General features: G+C 51.0%; 1 protein-coding gene and 1 long non-coding RNA gene across 3 annotated transcripts in view; both read right to left on the reverse strand.

Annotated features, from left to right (window-relative positions):
• The window catches only part of LOC135913291 (uncharacterized), a 107,555-nt gene that overhangs the window by 25,393 nt on the left and 58,309 nt on the right, over positions 1–23,853 (reverse strand). For both annotated transcript variants that reach the window (XR_010567953.1, XR_010567954.1), the window contains one exon: positions 5,076–5,214. This is a non-coding gene — a long non-coding RNA (uncharacterized lncRNA). The remainder of the gene's footprint in view (positions 1–5,075; positions 5,215–23,853) is intronic.
• On the reverse strand, positions 8,576–9,466 carry LOC135913289 (uncharacterized). Its single transcript, XM_065445876.2, has one exon. The coding sequence runs from the start codon at positions 9,433–9,435 to the stop codon at positions 8,578–8,580; it is 858 nt and encodes a 285-aa protein (XP_065301948.1). The 5' UTR covers positions 9,436–9,466; the 3' UTR covers positions 8,576–8,577.

Below are 23,853 nucleotides of genomic sequence, written 5' to 3' on the forward strand. Positions count from 1 at the left end.
ATTCGCGTTGCCAGGTGACAGGTTAGGTGGTGGTGGGGGAGGGGGGAGGACAGGCTTCGGTATCGTCGGGAGAGGCTCCGGCCCCGGAGCTCCCCCGTAGTCGGCGCCTATGCGTCCTCTCCTTCGGCTGACTTGACGGCGGGCCTATCTGGCGACAGCTTTCACAAGTCAGACATTGGAGACGGTGAACAATAGTAGCTCGACGTGTATAGGGAAGATGTACTGACGCCACCATCCGGGGACGCGATTGCCGACGGTATCGACGTCGTGTCCCCGTCGGAGCTCGCCAAACAGCATGAATCGGCTGCTGCTACTCCGACTCTGACAGCAACGCCTTCCTGGCCATCTCGAGCGCCACTCGTATCCAAGACCTTTGACCGGGGTGACCGAGACTAATGCCGGCGGGCGCCGGACCTTCTTCTCGTGACACCGGCAGTGTCGCGCGGAGAGGTCTGCAGCTCGGGACGTCAAGTACAGGTGTGGCAAGACTGGACAAGTGCATGAACAAGCTGAATCCACCAGGGCTTAGGCATCTGCGAAGGTTTGACGGTCGAGCTCACTGCTTGTCGTGTCCACCACTGAAAGCGCCCGGTGCCAGTTCATTTGGCATGGCCTGAGTTAACTGCTGCAGAGGCGTCTGTCTTCAGTCTCCGCGCGGGCATGCTGTGTACCGTTCATCCTCAGTGCCACTGACAGTCTCGTCCTCCGGAGAGATTTGCTAGTCCCCGTCACTTCCAACGGACTAGCACTACTTGGACTTAGAACGGACCCACCGACGTAGGAAAGCAGGGAATTTTCCTCGGCGCTGTCGGCCGGAGCCTTGGCGCCGAGTGCAAAGTAAGAAAAGAGATTGCGCGTCACGTGCTCACGGGGAAAGCACGGAACTCGCGCCTGGTCGGCTATATACCCGCGGACAACGTTCTGCGGCAATGAAGAGAAAGCTACAGAGGCAAAGCGCGCAAAAGGGAGAGCGCTTTTCAAAAGAATCTCATGTTTTCATCCACGTTAGTTTAGGCTAGGGAAGAGAAAACGAACGCCTTATTAGCAGCATGAAAATAAGATAAAGCACACCACTGAATGTAACAGATTACTTATTTTGCGGCTTTTCCCTTCTGCGTCTGGACGAACGCTCAACTGTCGCACGTGAAGCTGCGTCGATTCGGCGTCTGTTGCGAGCAATCGAAAACACTGTCAAACGCTGGCGGACTACTTGGCACCATAACGCGCGTGCAGCAGTCGCGCGCCCGTAGCTTCCCCTTCATTGCTACAGAGAGTTGACCACGAATATACAAGCCTGCTACGCCAGACGCCACAGCCGCCGCTGCGCTCGCCGCCTTCGCCCTGCAGGCGAACTGAATGTGGGACGATGACACGGCTTGTCCGCCGCCGTCATGACTTCCGACATGACCAGAGATTATTACGTACCACGTGAGTTCCGGCTGTCTGCGCCATCACTAAACTGTGGTTAAATTGTCACTAAACTGGGGCAATCCGGCATAGGCGTAAACGACCCACTTAGGGGACACAACCGCATCGTTAAAATCCACAAGCTATACATATTTAGCCATGCACTGCAGAAACTGCAGCAGCGGGGGGTGTAAGCCACAGTTTAGTGACACATAAATTATTCTTATGGTACCTTCGACTTGGCAGGCATTCTCAGATCATGAACAGTAGGTTGCCATTATCCCTGAAGAGAAAAGTGTATAATAGCTGTTTCTTACCAGTACTCACCTACGGGGCAGAAACCTGGAGGCTTACGAAAAGGGTTATGCTCAAATTTAGGACGACGCAACGAGTTATGGAAAGAAGAATGATAGGTGTAACGTTAAGGGATGAGAAAAGAGCTGATTGGGTGAGGGAACAAACGCGAGTTAATGACATCTTAGTTGAAATCAAGAAAAAGAAATGGGCATGGGCAGGACATGTAATGAGGAGGGAAGATAACCGATGGTCATTAAGGGTTACGGACTGCATTCCAAGGGAAGGGAAGCGTAGCAGGGGGCGGCAGAAAGTTAGGTGGGCGGATGAGATTAAGAAGTTTGCAGGAACGGCATGGCCTCAATTAGTACGTGACCGGGGTTGTTGGAAAAATATGGGAGAGGCCTTTGCCCTGCAGTGGGCGTAACCAGGCTGATGATGACCTTCGACTGGTCGCCTCCATCCCCCGAAGCAGAGTCGGGCAGATCCGGGGTTCCCCGAGCTCAGAGGTAGAGGAGAAGCGCGCCCGCCTATCCTGTGACTCGCTTTCGGTGGAGAAAATGGCAGATGCGAAACCACGTGACTACTGCCAAGGCTCATTGTTTCACCTATTCAAAGCTCCGGCGCTGCCGGGAAAACAGATGGACGCGCCGTGGGACGAGCGTTCGTCGAGACGCCAGCATGTAGTCTCCCAGGTTGCCTAGGTTATGGTAGAACGTCGCCAATATCAGCGACGCTGTGGTGCGATAACGTTGCGGGAAACGCTTCAATCTCGACGACTGCTCCGATGACAGTGCTTGGAGCGCCTCAGAGCGCTCGAAGATGGAAGAGAGCGATCGAGAACCAGCCGAACGCAGGGAGCGAGCCCTCTTTCAACCAGCCGAAGACGACGGCTCAGAAACGCCCAGCCGAAGATGCCATTAGGCGCAAAGATCAAGTAACTCCTGAAATAGTTGAGGCATAGCGTATTAGAAAGAGGTGATTCCGTCAGCAACCATTACGCGGCACGATAGAAAGTGTCCGTACCCAGACACACAACTGCGATTGAATTTTGAGGGGTCTCAAATCTTCTCGCTGGGGCCATGAGTGTCTCTTCTTGGTCTTCTGCGCATGCGCGAGAATACTGTCGCATCTTTCTAAATGTTTTTCTGTCGAAGAGTAAATTCAGTTTAGATTCAAGCGCTGTCCTGTCTACTTCCTTACTGTGTCCACGTGTTATGTGCGCTTCAATCTAACTTCAAATATGAACGTCAACCAGCTAGCACAACTCGAAATCCTTTTGCAATATTGTGCTCGCAGGCAGATTATATTACTGCTTCCAGCAGGGACCCACACATTTCCCTAATTTTCTCTGAGCGAAACAACGCGAACAACAGGCACAGCAATGACATGGCGATCGATGCAGCGACTGCCTCTCGGGACCATATCGGTGTTATCTACGAGCTACGGGCGAAAGACGTAATCCGATGTGCCTGAGCTCACTAATATTCGCGCATGCACGCCCGTAGTGTTCTAGACTGCAGGCTACTTACCAGTACGTGGCGCATACGGTCATTTCGGCACTCGCTCATGTGTTCCACAATGTTCTGTGGTCTGTCTACGTAGCTTGAGCCTCGTCTGCTGCCGTGCAATGTGATTGCTGAGACATACAGTTCGAAGCTAAAATTTCGCGTACTACCTTTAGAGGCATAAGTGAAAACTACAAAGACGAACATCAACCGTTCAGCGAATAACATGCCAGAAGCTGCTGCCTGCATGCGTGACATAGTGTTGTCGATAACGGGTAACGGTTGTGGGTAACATTTGTGAATAGTGTGTTACCATTATGCGCGGTGTTTTCCAGGTTTGTAAAACAAATGTGCCAAACGTATACCAACACCAAGTACGACGGACCGTTGCAGCATTTTGGTGCTATTTGCAGGAAAAAGTTAAGGTTCATAAAGTAAATATAAGCTTCAGGAATATCTGCTGAACAATTGTTCTTTTTGCTCAATTTCTTGTGTTACGCCGAGTTTGTAGTTTTTCACGGTGTACAGGGTGACCCTAAAGGAGTCACCTTAAATAGCTGTTGCGAACTCGAGGGCGATTTATGCATGATTTATAAGGGCAAAGCATGTGACTTATTTGCAGCCTTTGCAAAATATGACCTATGTAAGTGCCCTGGTAAACAACGTCTTTATAATATGTATGGCGCATAGCAAAACATCGCTACAGAGATTGCGGAGATTAAACTTGGCAAAATTGTGCAAAAAGTTTGGCGATGTAGTGTTAGGTAATAAAAGTGTGCGGATGAAAGTCAGTTTCTTTATATCTCGGCAAGTTTGCGAACCTATTAAATGCAGGGACACGTTACCCATTGTATCCAGTTGCATAGCGGCAACTCTACATGACACAAAGTTCATGCGTTGAAAATTAAATAGGCTTATTAATGAGATAACGTTAAGCGCCCTGCGTCGCACAAAATCCGGCGTCGGAGGTAGTTTCGGCAAAAAGGTTTCCGAACCACCGATACCCAGGCCCTCCGTGTAGCGCAAGGAAGTTTGTGAATTGAATTTGTCAAGCTAAAATTCGCAGAAAGAACATAAGGTATCACGTACACACAACCTACGGACATGATAGCGTCGAATTGTAATTTGACTTAGCATAAAACATAATAATATTGCGCAAGAACTCAGAGAAACCGTTTTAAAGTGTTTCTGCTATGCATAGGCCGTCCACGGCGTCCGCCATTTGCGCGCGCCGGTGCGCCAGTATCTCGGGGGCGATGGAGCGGTGCACCCGGTTGTCTCGTAATATCTCCAGCTGGCGCTAGCCTCCAACGTATCACGGCCCAGGCAAAAGGCCACGTTTCTATCAGAAAGCCCGCCTTCGTGCATAGGGTTCGTGGCCATGGTTTCCGGCAAACATTACGGTTACATACACTCGAAATGCCGGGAAGCGTGAGGAGCAGTCAAGAATCTTTGAACGTTATCGCGTTCCACTCTTAAAGGTGAAGCTTAAGCGTCCTCCGAATTTTTGTGAGCCTTGCGTCGGCAAAGTTAAATGTGTTTGGGCTAATTGCGACTTTTGAAAAAATATTGTGTATTCGAGGCTTCCGCAGTGTCACAGAGGGTTGTACGAGTGGCGAAAGTTTTAGCCCCGCAACCCTTGTACAGCAAAAAAAATACCAAAAGTTGTTCGCATAAAAAAAGAGGGAACTACTTGAGGAAGCATGGCATGTTATATGACCACATAAATATAGGCTAAAAGCGGAATGGGTAATTAGGGAAGTTGGCTCATATTATTCGCGCAAGGCATACTCACCATGACAGGACTAAATTGATCGAAAAGGTTGTTCGTAAACATATGTCATCGAATTGTGAATGCTTCCTTACACTCTGCGGCACGGACGTGCAGGTCCTCGTTGTATCTTGCACGAATCTTGGATGCCTCCTTCCCAACAAACGCTATGAGTAGGCCGATGGTGCTGACGAGACTCAGGCATATGTAGAAAAAGACCACCAGCCTACGAACCTGTAAACGAAAGTACGGTACATGAAATTCTTGTCCACTTGCTACAAGTGATTTCGCTGAGCTATATTCGAGTTCGGCTCATATGAACTCCTGAACTCAAAGCGGGCCGGTATAGGCAATAAACACATGTGAAGTACCTTTAGGTAATAAAACTCTAAGAAATGCGTGCATTTATTATTACGCTATAGGGAGTTAAGAAGCAGGCAGTGAAACAACTGAGTCCCGAGAACCACCATATTGGGCCAAGTTGTGCACAGAAAAAAACAACAGATCAGACAAGCACAACGAAAGCGGCAACGACGCATGTCGATTGTCGAAAGCTGATGTATGAGTCTAGCGCCTCGGGTATTTAAACAGGAGCCGTCGTACATACTATAATAATCACTGGTACGCACTGGCATTCAATAATTTGTACCATGGTTCAGCTCGCGCATTCAGTGTGATTATACACGTTTCCACCGCTACTAACTTGGCCGACCACATTTGAGAGAGTTCCAATACACGAAGGCGAGTACTGTGCTGAGAATAAGGTAAAATACGGTCACCAGAAAACGATAAATAGGTATGCCTGGTTGTGCCTCCCCGCATATAGCATCGTCCCCATGCTGCTAGCCGAAAAAACTCGCAGTTTCGCCAGAAAGACCAAGCATCCATTGCGATAGCAAATTAGTAGACAGCCATAGGAAGGAAGGATACTACATCTATCTGCTTATACAGCCAATACTTGCACACATTTGCTTGCTAACTAAATCAATAAGCACAGTGTAAGGCACGCACAGGTAAACATAAACACATCTCATTTGATGACCGCCGAAACTCGCTGTTATTACACTGGAGCGAGGTAGCGCAGCAGCAGCAGCGAGCGAATTGACCTTCGTGTTGGGTCTTGTTTCAACGTGAACTAAACGTCGAAAGCACAGCGCATACGAAGCACCAGCCCTGTGTGCAATTTGTAAACACTGCAGCTTGCTTTGAAAACGAGGCCCGCGCCATCGCGCACATTTTTTTCAACATCGCAGATGATTGTCAAGACACGGGTGCCGGCGCGCTGCGCCCTACGCAGCAGCCTCCGGAGCACAACGCCCTCCCGCCCCGTTCACCCGCGACTGCACTCCCCCTTGTGCCTTGTGCGTGGCGGAAGACTGCACACTTGCTTCCCGATTTCCCCCTTTGAGCGTGCGAGATCGAGCCGCAATCATCGGCTGAGACTGGCAAGTTTTCTCTCACACATACAGCTGTAGAGCCGTGGTAAACGAGACGGACACACGTCTTTTCGGTAACAAGGTCTAGTTTATTCTGTCAAAAGAGAGAATTGAGCGGGCGCGCGCAGCGCGCCCGAAGTGGCGAGGGCTTTAGAGAACGAGAGGAGAAAAGAGGGAAAAGGAGCATAGAGAAGTGCGGTGCACGGACCTAGTGCGAAAGGAAGGCAGTAAACACAGTAACAAGAAAAGGGAGCTCGCGCACGACGTTCGGCACAATGAGTCGGATCATGTGTCCGTGTGCCTGGTGTCAACACTCGCGAAGGTCCGCTTACGGGAGGCCCGCGGGACGCCCCGCGGAGTTGTTTATGGCTGCGGGGGTGGTGCGCAGCTCCATCGCCGCGCCGCTACAGATTGCTCCCCCCTTAGAGAGGAAGCTGAAGCGACGAACGATGCTCACAATGCACAAGTGGCAGCCCAGTGAACGCGACGAAGAGGTGACGAACCGCGCACTTGCAAGGCGGAGTCCGCATGTTCCGGGGAGGCGAGATAATTAAGCGCGGGTGCCTCGCTGAATGCTGGCTTGAGTCGCTCAAGCGCGATTGTATCTCGTTTCCCATTTACGTCGACGACGAAGTTAGAAGGAAAACGTTCTAAAACGGGGAATGGCCCGAGGTAGTGGGGCTGCAGCGAGCGGCGCACAGGGCCGTAACGCACAAAAACATGTGTGGCTGTCTGCAAGTCCGAAGTGATGTACACTGCACGGGGTTTGTTAAAACGCGTAGGCTGCGGGCGGAGGTTTGGGAACACATCGCGAAGCTGGTCGACGTACTCGCTTGCTGTTAGAGAGGAGGTGAGGGTGTTTTCTTCGAAGAAGTCGGCTGGCAGGCGAAGCGAGGTGCCGTAAACAAGCTCCGCAGTAGCGCAGGAGAGGTCCTCTTTGAAGGCAGATCGAATTCCGAGAAGCGTGAGCGGAAGTCTGTCAACCCACTTGTTTGGGCAGCCGTGCGCTGTGAGTGCTGCCTTGAGATGGCGATGAAATCTCTCGACGAGGCCATTTGTTTGAGGGTGGTAGGAGGCAGTTCGCAAGCGTGCTGTTCCGAGAAGGTGAAGTAGCTCCGTGAAAAGGGACGATTCGAATTGCCGGCCTCGATCAGTGACAACTTTCGTTGGACAGCCAAATCGGGATACCCAAACGGAAACAAAAGCTGCGGCGACAGTAGCTGCAGACATGTCGGGGATAGGTGTCGCTTCGGGCCAGCGTGTAAAGCGGTCGACACATGTCAGAAGATAGCGATAGCCTTGGCATGGGGGTAGCGGGCCGACAATGTCGACGTGCACAACGGAGAAACGTTCGTCGGGTTGCAAGAAAGGCTTTGTGGGGGGGACAGGGTACCGCTGAACTTTCGCGCGCTGACAAGGTGCGCACGAGCGGACCCAGTCCCTGATATTTGCGTTCATGCCCGGCCAGACGAAGCGTGATGAGATAAGCTTTTGAGATGCGCGAATGCCTGGCTGTGCAAGAGTGTGATATGAGTCAAATATTTGCTTGCGGAATGAGGTGGTTAGGTAAGGCCGAGGTGTGCCCGTGGAGGTGTCGCAAACAATTGGCACATCTTCAAAGGTAACTAATTCAAGCTGAAGAGATGTTGACGCGTCACGTAGGTGACGGAGCTCAGAATCACTAGCTTGTTCTGTAGCCAATTCTCGGAGGTTGAAAGGAAATGATGTTGAGATAGAGCTCTTGGAGCGACTGCGCGTGATAGCATCCACGCGACTGAGGGCGTCAGCTGGTGAGTTGTCAACGCCGCTGACGTGGCGTATGTCAGTTGAAAACTCTGAGATGAGAGCGAGCTGGCGCACCTCACGTGGAGTGTATAATGATTCAGAGCGGCCGATTGAGTAGGTGAGAGGCTTGTGGTCAGTGAAGATTGTGAAAGAGCGGCCTTCAAGTAGGTGTCGGAAATGCCTCACGGCGAGAAACATGGCGAGCAACTCACGGCCGAAAACACTGTAGCGTGTTTGTGCGGGGGTCATGCGTTTTGAGAAAAAGGCAAGGGGCTGCCACCCACCGTTTACTTTTTGTTGCAGTACCGCTCCGACCGCAGAGCTGGAGGCATCCGTCATGAGCGACTTTTGCTTTGGCCCTGACCGGTTGTCGCCATTAAAGGTCGGCCGGCTGGTTTCCCTGCCATGCACAAGGACGGAGGCAGTGGCGCGCCTCCTGCCCGAAGCGGCGGTGATAAAAGCATACCCGTGGTGGCGTTTGAGACCGGGAGCGTTCTTCTCTTGGACGCCGTGATCTACTCGAGCCGCGGTACCTTCCGTGACGGGGTGAAGTGCGATGACGCTCCGCAGCACAAACTAATTGATCAAGGCGATTGCAGAGCACGTCGATGGGAGAATCGGCGGAGGATGATGTTTGCGGGGCTGAACTCGCAGTGGTGCTTGATGATGTTACGTTGCACACCGCTGGCGTCACCACCTCCATGACTTTGTCCGCCAAGCTGGCCAGGCTGTTGAGGTCCATCACCGTGGCTGTAGCGAGTACCATCTGAACGTTTACTGGAAGGCGCTGCATGAACAGTTCCCGCAGGAGGCGGTCATCGCTTACAGTTGTGTTGTCGCTCATGAGCTGTCGCATACGGCGAAGGAGCTGGCTTGGCCGACGGTCTCCCAAGTCCTCTGCGGAGAGCAACTGTTGCATGCGGGCTCGCTGCGATGTTGTTGTGCGCTCGAGAAGGGCAGCCTTAAGATCGCTGTATGGAGTGGCGGGAGGCGGTCCAGAAAGCAGGTCGGCAACTTCTTCTGCAGCAGTAGGCGACAGTGCCGAAACAACTAGGTGGTACTTGCGTTGTTCCGTGCGAACGCCAGAGAGAATAAATTGCGATTCCGCTTGAAGAAACCAAACTGCAGGGTTGCGGTCCCAGTATGGTGGGAGTCGGATGGAAACTGCAGAGACGTCTTGTTGCTCGGTCGTGCCCGTAAGTTCAGTGTCTGGTTGCATCTCGTTGCTGTGCATGGCTCCACAATAACTTCGGCAGTGCCGCGAAGAAAACTACGGGTCACCACTTTGTAGAGCCGTGGTAAACGAGACGGACACACGTCTTTTCGGTAACAAGGTCTAGTTTATTCTGTCAAAAGAGAGAATTGAGCGGGCGCGCGCAGCGCGCCCGAAGTGGCGAGGGCTTTAGAGAACGAGAGGAGAAAAGAGGGAAAAGGAGCATAGAGAAGTGCGGTGCACGGACCTAGTGCGAAAGGAAGGCAGTAAACACAGTAACAAGAAAAGGGAGCTCGCGCACGACGTTCGGCACAATGAGTCGGATCATGTGTCCGTGTGCCTGGTGTCAACACTCGCGAAGGTCCGCTTACGGGAGGCCCGCGGGACGCCCCGCGGAGTTGTTTATGGCTGCGGGGGTGGTGCGCAGCTCCATCGCCGCGCCGCTACACAGCATACGGCCCCTCGGCAACAATTTTATCGCCTAGAAGAACTTGTTGGGCGAGTTGGTGCATGTTAGCACATAGTTTTATATCTGCGCGAACAAACAAAGACAGAGAACACACGAAGACAGCCGCATACTTGCAACTAATCTTTATTTCACAAAAACCATATATAAATGCATTCCAGAAATACACTACTGCGCATTCGCGGAGAAAGTGTAATCGCTAAAGAAAATGTCTGCTCAAGCAACACGCAACCTAACTACGTTCATCAGTAAACCTCATCTCGTTGTTGCCCATATAAACTGAGGTGTCGCTGACACAATCATCTGTCTTCTTTCATATACGATAGGCCTTGCGTAACTCCCTCTTTCGGCTATCTCGGCACCGGCGCAATACCTTCACTCCTTTGAGGATCGGTTTACACGGGCATGCCAAGGAATGGGTAGAAAGGTGCCCACTCGCATTATTCCTTATTGACAATCCGTGCTCACGCAAGCGTACATTTACGCACCTTCCTGTTGGGCCTACGTAGACTTTGCCACATGATAGAGGAATCTGACAGGTTACCCCAACACTGCAATCTACGTAGGAAATGGTGTGCTTTATTACGCAGCCATGGAACCTATTCATGCGTCTCCCTATGCAGGAGCATAATACAGCAAGCTTTCCAGGAGCTGAAAACGCTACCTAAACTCCGTGTCGTTTCACATTTCTTTAATTGTGCAGTCGCTGCGGCCGTTAACACTCGCTGGATCGCCTTCACATGTTTGCAAGGGCAGAAGGCATCATTGTTTCAATGAAGATGCCCCAAAACGCGACGAATCGCCGTCAAAAGGGTGCCTTGGTTGCCTTCACGTGTTTGCAGTGTCAAACGTTTCCTCGTTTCCCCGACACAGCCCCGAGACACGACCAGTCATCCTTGTGGTGGCAGTCGCGGGTTGTTGGATACAATGCCGGTTAATTACCCAAGTACTTCGTTCTCTAGAGCTTTGGCGCCTATCTGCTCCTTGCTTAAGCGGCATGTCGCAAGGTGGGGTTTGTGCATTACCTGACTGACATAACACAGAGTCGAATGCTTCACGCACTTGACTTCCTTTGCTTAACCTCAGCGCGTGTTTGCAACGCCTGCTATGTTCGCGTATTCTAGAACCCCCGCAGCAGACGCAACCAAAGCGAGACGACTAAATATACCGCTTGCCTATGACGTGAGGATTTATTTCCCATCATCTCATTCCTCTATCCATTTATTACTAGGTTTCGAAATTGTCACGTGATGCTCTCTCCCAGTTTTTTTCTTCGTTGATCGCTGCAGGTAACCAGGCCCTGGATGGACGCATGGATGTTATGAGCGTTCCTTTGAGACGGTGGGCGGTAGGCTGCGCCACCAAGCTCCTGTTATTTTGTTGCTTAATGTCCTAAATATGTTGAAAAGAAAAAAAAAAGAAAAACACGATGAATTACCATGCTCAAAGTTTCTGTACCCCTATTGTGAACAGTTTTCGTACGCATCCGTTGTTTGTCGCTTGCCTACTTTTCTTCCACCAATCTTCCAATTACCTCTGACTGATCTCTACTGCAGACATGTTTACTTTCCCCCTGCTCTTGCAGAACCCCAGGGCTTTAAGGAGACCAGTGATTAATAAGTCGACCGCTGTGTAGATATGCTCACATTCTAATACAACATGCTCCCTCGTTTCCATAGCTTTACCGCAGCAAGCACATCATTCTTGGATGGATGTGTGTTGTTTAGTGGCGCAAGGGCCAGGTGTGGCCAAAGAGCGCCATGACTGATAATGATGTGTTAAGCGCTGATTGGTGAGTTACGATGCTGGGGTGTAACATGGCTGTAAAGTGGCCTAAAATTAGTCGCTATCGTAGAAGCGTATAACGATATATAGGTATAAAATTATGACAGTGATACGTGGAGTGGTCTCTGGGTATAGGACGAATGACAAGTGATCATGGGGCTAAAATGCATGAATATGGAAATAGCAGATATGTCTCCTTAAAGCCTTTAAGCCCAAAGGCTGGGAGGCAGGTGCTTTCTTTCAATGCAGCTGCCGCAGCAGAAACCTCTGTTAAGAGGCTGTGCTACGGATTTCCTGGGGCTATAGTACCAAAACTATGTACAGCTTTTAAAAATTGAAACAGTGATTGATGTTTAAAGAGAAGTTCCATACCTATAATCATTTGGGGATGAAGTGGAATTTGTTGCCGGTGAGGTAATGGAAAATGCTTTTTCCTATTTGCATCTAATTCTCTGCATTGCATCAGGATGTGAAGCACGGTAAGTGGCTCCCCACACTTATCACACATGTGTGGATCACCAACTTGACAAGAGGTATGCGTTGTATGTGTGTCCTATTCTAAGTCTGCAAGGTATTACTTCCGAGTGGCAGTTCTTTGATACCGGCGGCCAGTTGCCAAGATATGGCTTGATAACATGCAGTTTATTTTCTGTTTATTTATCCCACAACCGCTGCCAGAAAGCCCGGAGCGTTTTCCTTATAAAGGGCTTAAGGTCCATTACACGAACAGTCGTGTAAAGGTCTGCAGTGTTCGCGTGGACGGATGTGGCTAGCTGGTCAGCCAACACGTTTCCTTCAATCTCGCGGTGCCCCGGCACCCAGCATACTACGATATGCTGCCTGGACGCATCGGTGGTGCATGATGCTGAATAGAGAGATACAATTATAGGATTTTTATATTTCTTCACAGTTTTCAATGCGTTTACGACGCTCAAAGAGTCTGTATATATAACTGCTGAGAAAAGGTTTATTGGCGGCTCCTAATGTAACGGCACAGCAACCGGGAATGGCGAAGCAGCCCGAAGCACTGTCCAAACGGACGCCAGCAAACAACAGCGCGAGCCGAGACGAGCCGCGCGTTGGCGATGCGGCTGTGCCGCGAGGCGCGTCTTCTTCTTCACAATCTCCCCCCGGACAAAAAGAGCCATCCTGGCGCCTTAAGAATCGGGAGGCAGAGTCGTGGTAGGGCTTGAGACGCGAGACGTGGACGATGTCACGTCCACGCCGGCGCAAGTCTTCAGGTGGTGACAGGGGCTCAATGAGAAAATTCACCGGGGATGTTTGCTCCAAGACTCGGTAAGGCCCCTCGAATTTTGGGACGAGTTTCGAGGAAAGCCCCGGCGTTTGGAAAGGGACCGACAACCACACAAGAACGCCTGGAGCGTAGGTCGTGCTTCGATGCGTGTCGAGGCGGTTTTCTTTCTGGCGCTGCTGTTGCTCTGCCGTAAAGGAGCGCGCTAGCTGGCGGCATTCTTCGGCTTGTCGGGCGACGTCGGAGACAGGTAGACACTCGGAGGCGTCAGGACGGTATGGAAGGAGCGTTTCGATGGTATGCGTAGGCTCGCGGCCATACAGGAGGAAGAAAGGTGAAAATCCCGTAGTGGCCTGGATCGCGGTGTTGTACGCGAACGTGATGAATGGAAGGATGCGGTCCCAGTTACCATGATCAGATGCCACGTACATAGAGAGCATATCACCAAGTGTGCGGTTAAATCGCTCTGTGAGCCCGTTAGTCTGTGGATGGTATGCCGTGCTTGTCCGATGAATAATATGGCATTCCGAAAGCAAACTTTCGACGACTTCGGAGAGGAAGGCGCGACCTCGATCGCTGAGGAGTTCCCGAGGTGCGCCGTGTCGAAGCACGAAGCGATGTAGGACGAAAGAGGCTACATGCCGCGCTGTGGCACTTGGTAAAGCAGCAGTTTCGGCGTAGCGTGTCAAATGATCAATAGCAACGACGATCCACCGATTGCCGTCTGGTGTCATAGGAAGCGGGCCGTATAGGTCGATGCCGACGCGATCGAAGGGTGTGGCAGGGCACGGGAGCGGCTGCAAGGCACCAGATGGGCGTAAAGGCGGCGATTTGCGGCGTTGACAGTCAAGACAGCACCGAACAAACTTGTGTACAAAATTGTACATGCCGCGCCAGTAGTAGCGGTGGCGAATTCGTTCGTACGTCTTGAAGACTCCGGCATGGCCACACTGCGGATCGTTGTGGAAAGCGGCACATATTTGAGACCTTAAGCTGCGGGGAACCACCAGAAGCCACCGACGACCTTCAGGAGTGTAATTGCGTCGGTGCAGCAGCTGGTCACGAATGGCAAAATGAACTGCTTGGCGTCGGAAGGTTCGGGATACAGGGATGGTCGACGATCCAGAAAGATAGTCGAAAAGAGAAGCGACCCACGGGTCACGACGTTGTGCGGTTGCAAAGGAGTCCATGTCGAGAGATGACACGGAATGTGAGGAAGTTGTTGCGCAGGCCGAGTCTGGAGGTAAACGTGAACGAGACAAGGCATCTGCGTCGGAGTGTGTGCGTCCACTGCGGTAGACGACGCGAATATCGTACTCCTGGATGCGTAGTGCCCAACGGGCTAGGCGGCCAGTGGAATCTTTCAAGTTGGCGAGCCAACAAAGCGCATGGTGATCTGTGACCAAGTCGAATGGGCGCCCGTACAGATATGGTCGGAACTTGCCAAGTGCCCATACTAAAGCCAAGCACTCTTTTTCGGTCACGCTGTAATTGGCCTCAGGCTTCGTCAGTGTGCGACTCGCATAGGCGACTACATATTCGGGGTAGCCCGCCTTTCGTTGGGCGAGTACGGCGCCGAGACCGACCCCGCTGGCATCTGTATGTACTTCAGTTGCAGCTGACGGGTCGAAATGGCGAAGAATAGGTGGGGAGATGAGAAGACGACGCAGCGTAGCAAAGGCGGAGTCACATGCAGGGGACCAGCAGGAGAGGGCGGCGTCACCGCGTAGAAGCTGAGTCAATGGCGCCATGATCGATGCGACATTTCGAACAAAGCGCCGGAAATATGAGCATAGGCCCACGAAGCTTCGAAGTTCTTTGATGGTCTGAGGCTTCGGAAACTCAGCGACTGCTCGAAGTTTTGCAGGATCGGGTAGAACGCCGTGCTTGGAGATAACGTGGCCTAAAATGGTGAGCTCTCCCGCGGCGAAGCGGCACTTCTTGAGGTTGAGTTGAAGGCCAGCGTTCGTGAGACAGGTCAAAACTTGTCTAAGGCGGAGCAGGTGAGTAGGAAAATCGGGCGAGAAAACCACGACATCGTCGAGGTAACACAGACATATAGACCACTTGAGGCCACGCAGCGTGTTGTCCATGAGTCGTTCAAAGGTGGCAGGGGCGTTACAAAGCCCGAAAGGCATCACCTTAAATTCATATAAACCGTCAGGCGTAATGAACGCGGTTTTCTGGCGATCGGCCGCAGCCATGGGGACCTGCCAGTACCCTGAACGCAAGTCAAGGGACGAGAAAAATTCTGCGCCCTGAAGACTGTCGAGGGCGTCATCGATGCGCGGCAAAGGATAGACGTCTTTGCGCGTTACCTTATTTAACCGACGGTAGTCGACGCAAAAGCGAATAGACCCGTCCTTCTTGCGAACGAGAACGACAGGAGATGCCCAGGGACTGTGCGAAGGTTGAATAACATCACGGCGCAGCATATCTTCGACTTGGGTGGTAATGACACGACGCTCTTCGGCAGAGACGCGATATGGTCGTTAACGTAACGGCTGATGTGAACCGGTGTCAATGTAGTGCTGCACTTCCGACGTGCGGCCCAGGTGAGGTTGTGAAACGTCGAATGAACTTCTAAATTTGTGCAGGAGATCAAGAAGGTCGGCGCGTTCGGCAGGTGTGAGGGTATCGGCGATGGCATGCGAGAACGCAACCCTGGACGTTTCCTCAAGCGCGGACATCGAAGATGCTTGGCCGGGGTCGACGTCAAAAGTGTCTCCAGGGACGTCAACCAAAGACGAAGAGTCGAGGAGTTCCACGAAGCCAAGGCATTCACCAACGAGCAACGTAATAGGCGCACAGAGGGGATTGTAAAAGTAGATATTGCTGCAGCCGCCAGCCATGTCAAGCGTCGCGAAGGGCAGTGGGAGAGATTTACGGCTCATGAAGACGTCGGACGGCGTGAAGAGGACCGTTGCATCAGCGATGGCATCGCAAAAAACGGGGACGAGGGCGAAGGAGCCAGGTGGAATATCTGTGTCCTCGCGCACAGTAAGTTTAGAAGGGCGGTCGCAATCTTCGTCCAAGGGTGCGTCACAAGGGGAAAATTCAACTTCGGCGCGGGCGCAGTCGATCACGGCTTTATGACTGGATAAGAAGTCCCATCCGAGGATGACGTCATGCGAGCAGGTGGGAAGAACAATACACTCGACGATGTAAACAATGCCGTGAATAAGCACACGTACAGTACAGGCTGCGTGCGGAGTGACGGGCTGCGCGCTTGCCGTACGAAGCGACAGTCCAGAAAGCGGCGTGGTCACCTTGCGCAGCGAACGGCACAGTTTGTCGGCTATCACAGAAACGGCTGCGCCGGTATTCACAAGAGCGAATGCAGGAACACCTTCTACACAAATTTCGACCACGTTAGCAGGAGAGGCGCGAGGACTTTGACAGTTCGAATGGGGCGCAGTTCTTGCCTCTTGAACTGCGACGTTCAGTTTTCCTGGTCAGGTGGTGCGGGTCGCCGACGCATTGGGGAGAGCGAGCGTCGGCGAGGGGATGGCGAGCGACGCGAAGGAAATTCTGGGATGTCAGCACGAGCATACGGTTGGGGGGAAGGAGCGGCGTATTGGCGAAATGGCTGGCTGCCGTACTGGAAGGGCCGCGAGGCGTCGCCGAACGCTTGAGGACGACGGCGGCAATATCGGGCGACGTGTCCGGGAGTGCAGCAAGAATAACAGATGGGTCGATTGTCAGGTGTCCGCCAAGGATTAGCTCGCGGTGCGGTCCAAGATGTAGCATGGGCTTCCGGTGGCAACGGTTGGGACTGGGTCGTGAAAGACGCCGGTGGAGGCCTGCGTACTGCCTGGGCGTACGTAAGAGGCGCGGCCACAGGCAGGACTGGCTGCGCATAGGTGAGAGGCGTGGCGAGAGGCTGCACTGCCCGCGTAGAGTTGAGATTCATGGCTGCAGGCGGCTGATGTGGTGCGGAAGGGACAACTTGGGCGACCTCTTCGGAAATGAGGGTGCGGAGCGTGTTTGGAAGACGGGAGGTGGGCTCCTGAGTGAAGGGGACTAAAGAAAGTTGGCGGGCAACTTTCTCACGCACAAAGTCTTTGACCCGCTGAAAGAATGAGGATGGGTCGTACATGTTGTCAAGGCTCGCCAACAAGTCGTCGCTTCCCAAAGGACGCCGAGTCGAAGCGCGTTGCTTCCTTAACTCATCGTAACTTTGGCACAGGCTGACAACTTCAGACACAGTGCGCGGATTCCTGGCTAGGAGCATCTGGAATGCGCCGTCATCGCTGCCTTTCAGTATATGGCGAATTCGCTCAGCTTCGGGCATTGCGGCGTTGACTCGTTTACAAAGGTCCACGACGTCTTCTATGTAGCTTGTGAACGTTTCCGCCGTCTGCTGTGCTCGGGCGCGCAAGCGCTGTTCGGCACGGAGCTTGCAAACAGCGGGTCGGCCGAACACTTCCGTAAAGGTTGTCTTGAAGACTGACCATGTGGGCACGTCACTTTCGTGGTTGTGAAACCACAGTTGGGCAACACCAGCCAGATAAAAGATGACGTGAGTTAACTTTGCGGGATCATCCCACTTGTTGTGTGCGCTCACCCATTCATACGACGCAAACCAGTCTTCTACGTCTTCGTCGTCTGCACCGCTGAAGACCTTGGGGTCCCGTTGTCGTGGAACGCCGGTGCAGGTGACGGACTGTGGCGTCGCGGCCGTTTGGGAGGAGCTGTCGGTCATGGCGGGTGGTAGCGTTCGTGATCTCAGCTCCAGGGTTTCAAGCGAAGGGGTTTGAGTCCCAGCACCTCCACCAATTGAGAAAAGGTTTATTGGCGGCTCCTAATGTAACGGCACAGCAACCGGGAACGGCGAAGCAGCCCGAAGCACTGTCCAAACGGACGCCAGCAATCAACAGCGCGAGCCGAGACAAGCCGCGCGTTGGCGATGCGGCTGTGCCACGAGGCGCGTCTTCTTCTTCACACTGCCTTTGGGATATTCAATTCTTTAATGTGTTTACCGGTAGCCAATATGGCGTAGGCCTCTGCTGTAAAGATAGTTGTGCTCGTGTGCAGAACACCGTTATCCGAAAAGGATGGACCGACTGCTGCGTAAGATACGCCGGAACTACACTTTGATGCGTCTGTAAAGAATTCAGGACAGGAGTATTTGTGTTGTAATTCCAGAAAGTACATTCGTATACGCGCGAGAGGAGCGCGCTTTGTCACAGTTATGAAGGATGTATTACACTCTATTGGTTGCCACTGCCACGGTGGGGTCCGTATAGCAGGGGACATAAGGTGGTATTCAAGCAGGGGAAAACTTGTTTCTTCAGCTATGTCTCTGACACGCAGTGAGAAAGGCTTTGCCACTGTGGGCCGGTTGCGAAAAAGTTGACAACTTGACAAATCGTTTATGGTGTAATACGCGGGGTGCTGACTGTTTCCATTTACTCGAAGAAAATACATGAAAGACGAGTATGTTCTCTGCAGTTGAATTGACCATTCATCAGATTCAACGTACAGACTTTCCACTGGGCTTGTTCTAAAGGCACCTGTGGACAGGCGAATTCCTAAGTGGTGGACAGGGTCTAGCATCTTTAGAGCAGTTGGAGTAGCCGACTGGTAGACCATGGCTCCATAGTCTAGTCGTGTGCGTATGAAGCTTTTATACAAGTTCATGAGACATTTTCTATCACTGCCCCAGGTTGTGCGTGAGAGCACCTTTAAGATATTCATTATTTTCATACATTTGATTTCAAGATACTTTATGTGCGGTACAAACGTTAATTTCGCGTCTAAAATTATGCCTAAAAATTTATGTTCCTTGTTTACAGGCAGACGCTCACCATGCAACAGAATTTCAGAGTCAGCGTGCAGGCCTCTTTTTCTCGAGACAACGACACATGTGCTTTTTTGTGGGTTCAGTCTGAACCCGTTGTCGTCCGCCCATTTGGAGACCTTGTTAAGGCCAAGCTGGACCTGTCGCTCACAGATTGCAAGAGAACTTGATTGGAAGCCTGTCTGCACATCGTCAAAATATGTTGAATAGAAGATGTTACGTGGAATGTGTAGACGAAGAGAATTCATTTTTACTATAAAGAGCGTGCAGCTGAGCACGCCGCCCAGCGGCACTCCTGTTTCCTGTACAAATTTCCGTGACAGAACATTGCCCACTCGAACACGGAATGTGCGATTAGACAGATAGCTTTCAATAACACTAAACATATTGCCGTGTATACCTAACTGTGAGAGGTCTCTCAATATCCCAAACCGCCACGCAGTATCATAAGCTTTCTCCATATCTAAGAATACTGATATAAAACTGCGTATGAACAAAAGCTTCACGGATACGTGCCTCGATACGTATGAGATGGTCACTGGTGGATCGACCCTCGCGAAACCCGCACTGGTATGGGTCGAAGAATTTATCTGATTCGAGGATATGTAGTAGGCGACAGTTAATCATTTTTTCGAATACTTTGCAAAGGCAACTTGTTAGCGCTATAGGTCGGTAACTTGATACAGAGGAAGGATCCTTCCTGTGCTTCAGAATTGGAATTACAATAGCCTCCTTCCAAACAGACGGGATCTCACCGGAAGACCATATAACGTTGTATAGGTAAAGGAGGGTTTTCTGTATTTCGGATGGTAGTTGTTTTAACATCTCATATATCACGCGGTCTGAACCTGGGGCGGATGTATTACAACAGTTTAGTGCTGCCTGCAGTTCTGCTATACAAAATGGATCGTTGTACGCCGCACTTTTAGCAGATTTTCTTTCTCATTTTTGCTCTTCTATTTGTGTTTTGTATTTTAGGAAGGTTTCGGATTAGTGTGAAGAGCTCGATATGTATTCAAAATGTGCCCCGAGAAAGTTGGCTTGGTCTTCAAGGCTTTCTCCGTGGCTATTTACTAGAGGTAAGGAATACGTTTGTTGCCCATTAACTTTCTTCACTCTATTCCAGACTTTTCTCTCATCTGTATACGAGTTGATGCTTGATATAAACTTTGCCCAGCTCTCTCGTCTTGCTTGTCGGCGCGTTCTCCTTGCCTGGGATTTGACATGCTTAAAGTTTTCCAAGTTTTCTGCTGTTGGCGAATCGCGAAGCAGCGCCCACGCTTTGTTCTGCTTCTTCCGTGCTTGCCTACATGCATCGTTCCACCAGGGAACACGCCGCTTGGAACCCATGCCGCTCGCTTGAGTAATACATTTACAGGCGGCATCCAGTATAAAAGCTGTAAAATATGCAACAGCATCATCTATGGTTATACCAGACATCTCAGTCCAAGCCATGTGTGTAAGAGTTCGGTACCGTTCCCATTCGGCTGTGTCAATCTTCCACCGAGGGACCTGCGGGGGAAGTTGATCTTGTTTCGGCGTAGTTAGGATTATTGGGAAGTGGTCACTCCCATATGGGTTGTTAAGCACATTACATTTAAAATATGGTAAAAGCGTCGGCGATAAAATGCTAAGATCTTTGGCAGAGTATGACTTGTTGGCTAGGTGAAAATATGTGGGCTCCTTCGTGTTCAAGAGACATGTTCCGGAGGAAAAAAGCACCTGTTCAATGACGCGACCTCGCGCATCATAGCGTGAATCGCCCCACAAACTACTGTGTGCATTAAAATCACCGAGAATCATATAGGGCTCCGGGAGCTCATCCATTAATGATTCTAAGTCGCGTCTGTGAAGCTGATAATGTGGTGGTATGTACAAAGAGCAGATGGTAATGACTTTATTTAAAAGTACGGCTCGAACGGCCACGGCCTCAAGGGCCGTTTGAAGCCTCAAATGCTGACACGCTACGCTTCTATCAGCAATGATAGCTACACCGCCAGATGATGCGACAGCATCCTCGCGGTCTTTCCGGAAAGTCATGTATTGTCGGAGGAAGTTAGTGTGCTTGGAAGTTAGGTGGGTTTCTTGCACACACAGCACTTTAGGTTTAAACTTACAGAGAATATCTTGGATGTCTTGTTGGTTTCTTAATAATCCTCTGATATTCCATTGTATGATGTCATCCATGTTGAAAAAAAAGGTTGTGCTGTGTGTCTCAAGAAAGAGGAGAATGACATTACTTTACAGGGCCTTTGTTAGGCCCTGTAATTGGTGTTTTGTCCTTTTTGGAGCGGTCAAGAGAACCTCGCCGCTCCTTCGGCGCTACTTGCGCAGTTTGGCTTGGACTGGTGTCCATAGCCTCTTGCGAAGCACGGGACACCCGCTCCAGAGAGCGATGTGTGCGTCGCGTAGACTTCGTCTCAAGCGACGGAGTCTTCGTCTCCACGGGGCCATAGGTCGACAGGAACCCTGTCGCCTCTGCGGTGCTCTGGCTGCTGCCGGAGCTTGAAGAGGCCACTGGTGTGGACACTTTGAGAGATGGCAGGGCAGCGTTGGCTGCTCCCACCATAGGGGCAGGTGGCGTTAGCCTCGGCACGCTAGGCGTGGTCCGGGCTGCCGCCAGAGGCCGCTGTGGTGCCGCCCCCCGTTGCACCACTTCAGCGAAAGATGTTTTCAGTGAAAATAACAAAGAGACCCTTTGTCTTGCTTCACGGAATGTGATGTTCTCCTTAAGTTTTACTGTAATTATTTCTTTTTCTTTCTTCCAGGCTGGACAAGCTCTGGAGTACGCAGGGTGACTGCCGTCGCAGTTCGCACAATGCACCTCATTATTGCAGTCGTCAGCAGAGTGGCCGGTTGCGCCGCACTTTGCGCACATAAGCTGTCCTCGGCAGCTCTGGGATGCGTGACCAAATCTCTGACATTTTAAGCAACGTCGCGGGTTAGGAGTGTAGGGTCGAACATATAGTTTTACATAGCCGGTTTCAAGAGTCTCGGGTAAAGTAGTTGAGCTGAAAGTGAGTATTAAAAGCTTTGTTGGGATTTCATTGTCATTCCGTCTGATTTTGATGCGCAGCACATGGATTACGCCTTGGTCCTTCTTTACATCCAGGAGTTCTTCATTCAGTGGCATTAGGTCTTCATCTGACAATACGCCTTTGACTGTGTTCATAGTTCGATGTGCGCTGACAGAAAGAGGGATGTTACCAAAGGTTACGAGGTGTGCAAGTCTGTTGTATTGTTCCTTGTCCTTTAGTTCGAGGAGCAAATCCCCACTTGCCATCTTTGTTACTTTGTAACCAGCTCCAACGGTCTCTTTTAGGCACTTGGCGACAAGAAATGGTGAGATTACTCTAGCTTTAGTAGATAACTGTTCACAGTGAATTACGTGGAATTTCGGGAAAGTTTCTTTGTTTGGGGGAATGAATAGCGAGGTTGCGTCGGTGCGTAACCTTTTCGAGGCACGATCGGGTGAAAACGGGTTCGAGGATCCCACGGGAAAAAGTAAGTTGTTCGGCAACGGCGTCTGCCACCCACCACGGAGCCCAACAAGGGGACGTGGGAGAACATGTAACCAAGTATGCACAGCGCCAGCAGTATGCCGTTACTATAACCCAATATGGTATACCCAAGGTAGGACAGCCACGCCAGGTTAACCCTTGCCAACAGGAAAATTTGAAGTGAATGGAAAAGATGAGAGGACAGGAAAGATTAAAAGTAGAAGAAAAGGCGAAGATGGGGGTATAGAGAGAGAGGAAAAGGCGACTGCCGATTTCCCCCAGATGGGTCAGTCCGGGGGTGCCGTCTACGTGAAGCAGAGGCCAAATAGGTGTGTTGCCTCCGCCGGGGGGCCTTAAGGGTCCGAACACCCGGCATCGGCTCAACTCCCAGGATCCCCTTTTCCCCGGACACGGCTAAGCCGCGCACGGCTACACGCGGGAGGGTCCAACCCTCGTGTGCTCGGGTACGTGGTGTCGCAGCACACCAAACGCCTTCTGACGCAGACGCCCCTGCGGGGGCACATCATTCTTCTTCGTTCTTACATTTCACTTTGTAAGTGTGTGTTCTTAGGCATCCTCATCTCACTTCGAAAGGTAATGAGTTTCCTTTTAGTTATCATCAATTATTTTTTTTCTGACTTACATTATTCCTTCTACATAGTTACCCAAGGCCGGTTTCATTTCCATTGCAGCCACCCATTAGATAACCTCAGCCTCTCTGACTTTCTTCTCAATGTTATTTGTTGCTGTGTTGCTCAACATACAGGCAGCCTAATCGCTGTTCTTTGTTCTAAGCTTCCTAGTTCTTTTCCTCCACTGTGAGTCAACGGTATTCGTGTACAAATACCTGAACACGCGCCCAGCCCATTTATTTTCTTTCATATTCCTCAGCCGTTCTAAGTGATTAATTTTACTGTGAGCCTCCCTCACTTCAAGACTTGTCCAGCCCTGATCACCTTGCACAGCTTCATTTGTGCTCTTCCCGTGAGCACCTCATACGACGCGTCCCACTCACCTTTGGTTGCCATCGAGTCCTGATTGTACCTCTAATTTCAAGCAAACAATCACATTACCAAATGAAAGTCCTGGAACTATTAGACCTTTCCACATACCGCTGAGCACCTCGTACCTACCGTATCTCCACGCCGCTTTTTGTTTATAACGGCCGCATTTCTATTCTTCTTTACTGTTATTGTCTTTTCCTGTGTTCCCATATATCTATTGCCTTCGTTCATCCATGTACCAAGGTATAAATATTCTTCTGCGCGAGGTGTTTCCTGGGGCGCTATAACGTAAGGCTGTTTCAAAGTATTCTATTTAAATTCTACATTTAGCCTTCCGCGATTGCTCATAAACTTTTTGGACCACCTGCATTTTGCCTGTCTGTCACGCGACGTCACGAAAACCGCGTATTTCCCTATCTCATATGACGTGTGCACATTGATTGGGCATGATTGGACTGAAAAAAAACAAAAATAGTTATTTTTTATTTGACACCTTTCGTCAATAGCCATGGGTTATTGGACAAAAAGTTTTCAGGCTCCAGCTGTTTCACCTGCCTGTCACGCCACGTCCCAATACCGCAAAAACTCACAGCCTCAAAGTTACATGTACGCGTTAAATATGGAATAAT

The sequence above is a fragment of the Dermacentor albipictus genome, chromosome 6 (assembly GCF_038994185.2).
Source record: "Dermacentor albipictus isolate Rhodes 1998 colony chromosome 6, USDA_Dalb.pri_finalv2, whole genome shotgun sequence".
Classification (NCBI taxonomy): Eukaryota; Metazoa; Arthropoda; class Arachnida; order Ixodida; family Ixodidae; genus Dermacentor; species Dermacentor albipictus.

Bases quoted from the DNA above. Each gene is read 5' to 3' on its own strand.
- LOC135913289 (XM_065445876.2), bottom strand. From the start codon at position 9,435: ATGCACAGCAACGAGATGCAACCAGACACTGAACTTACGGGCACGACC.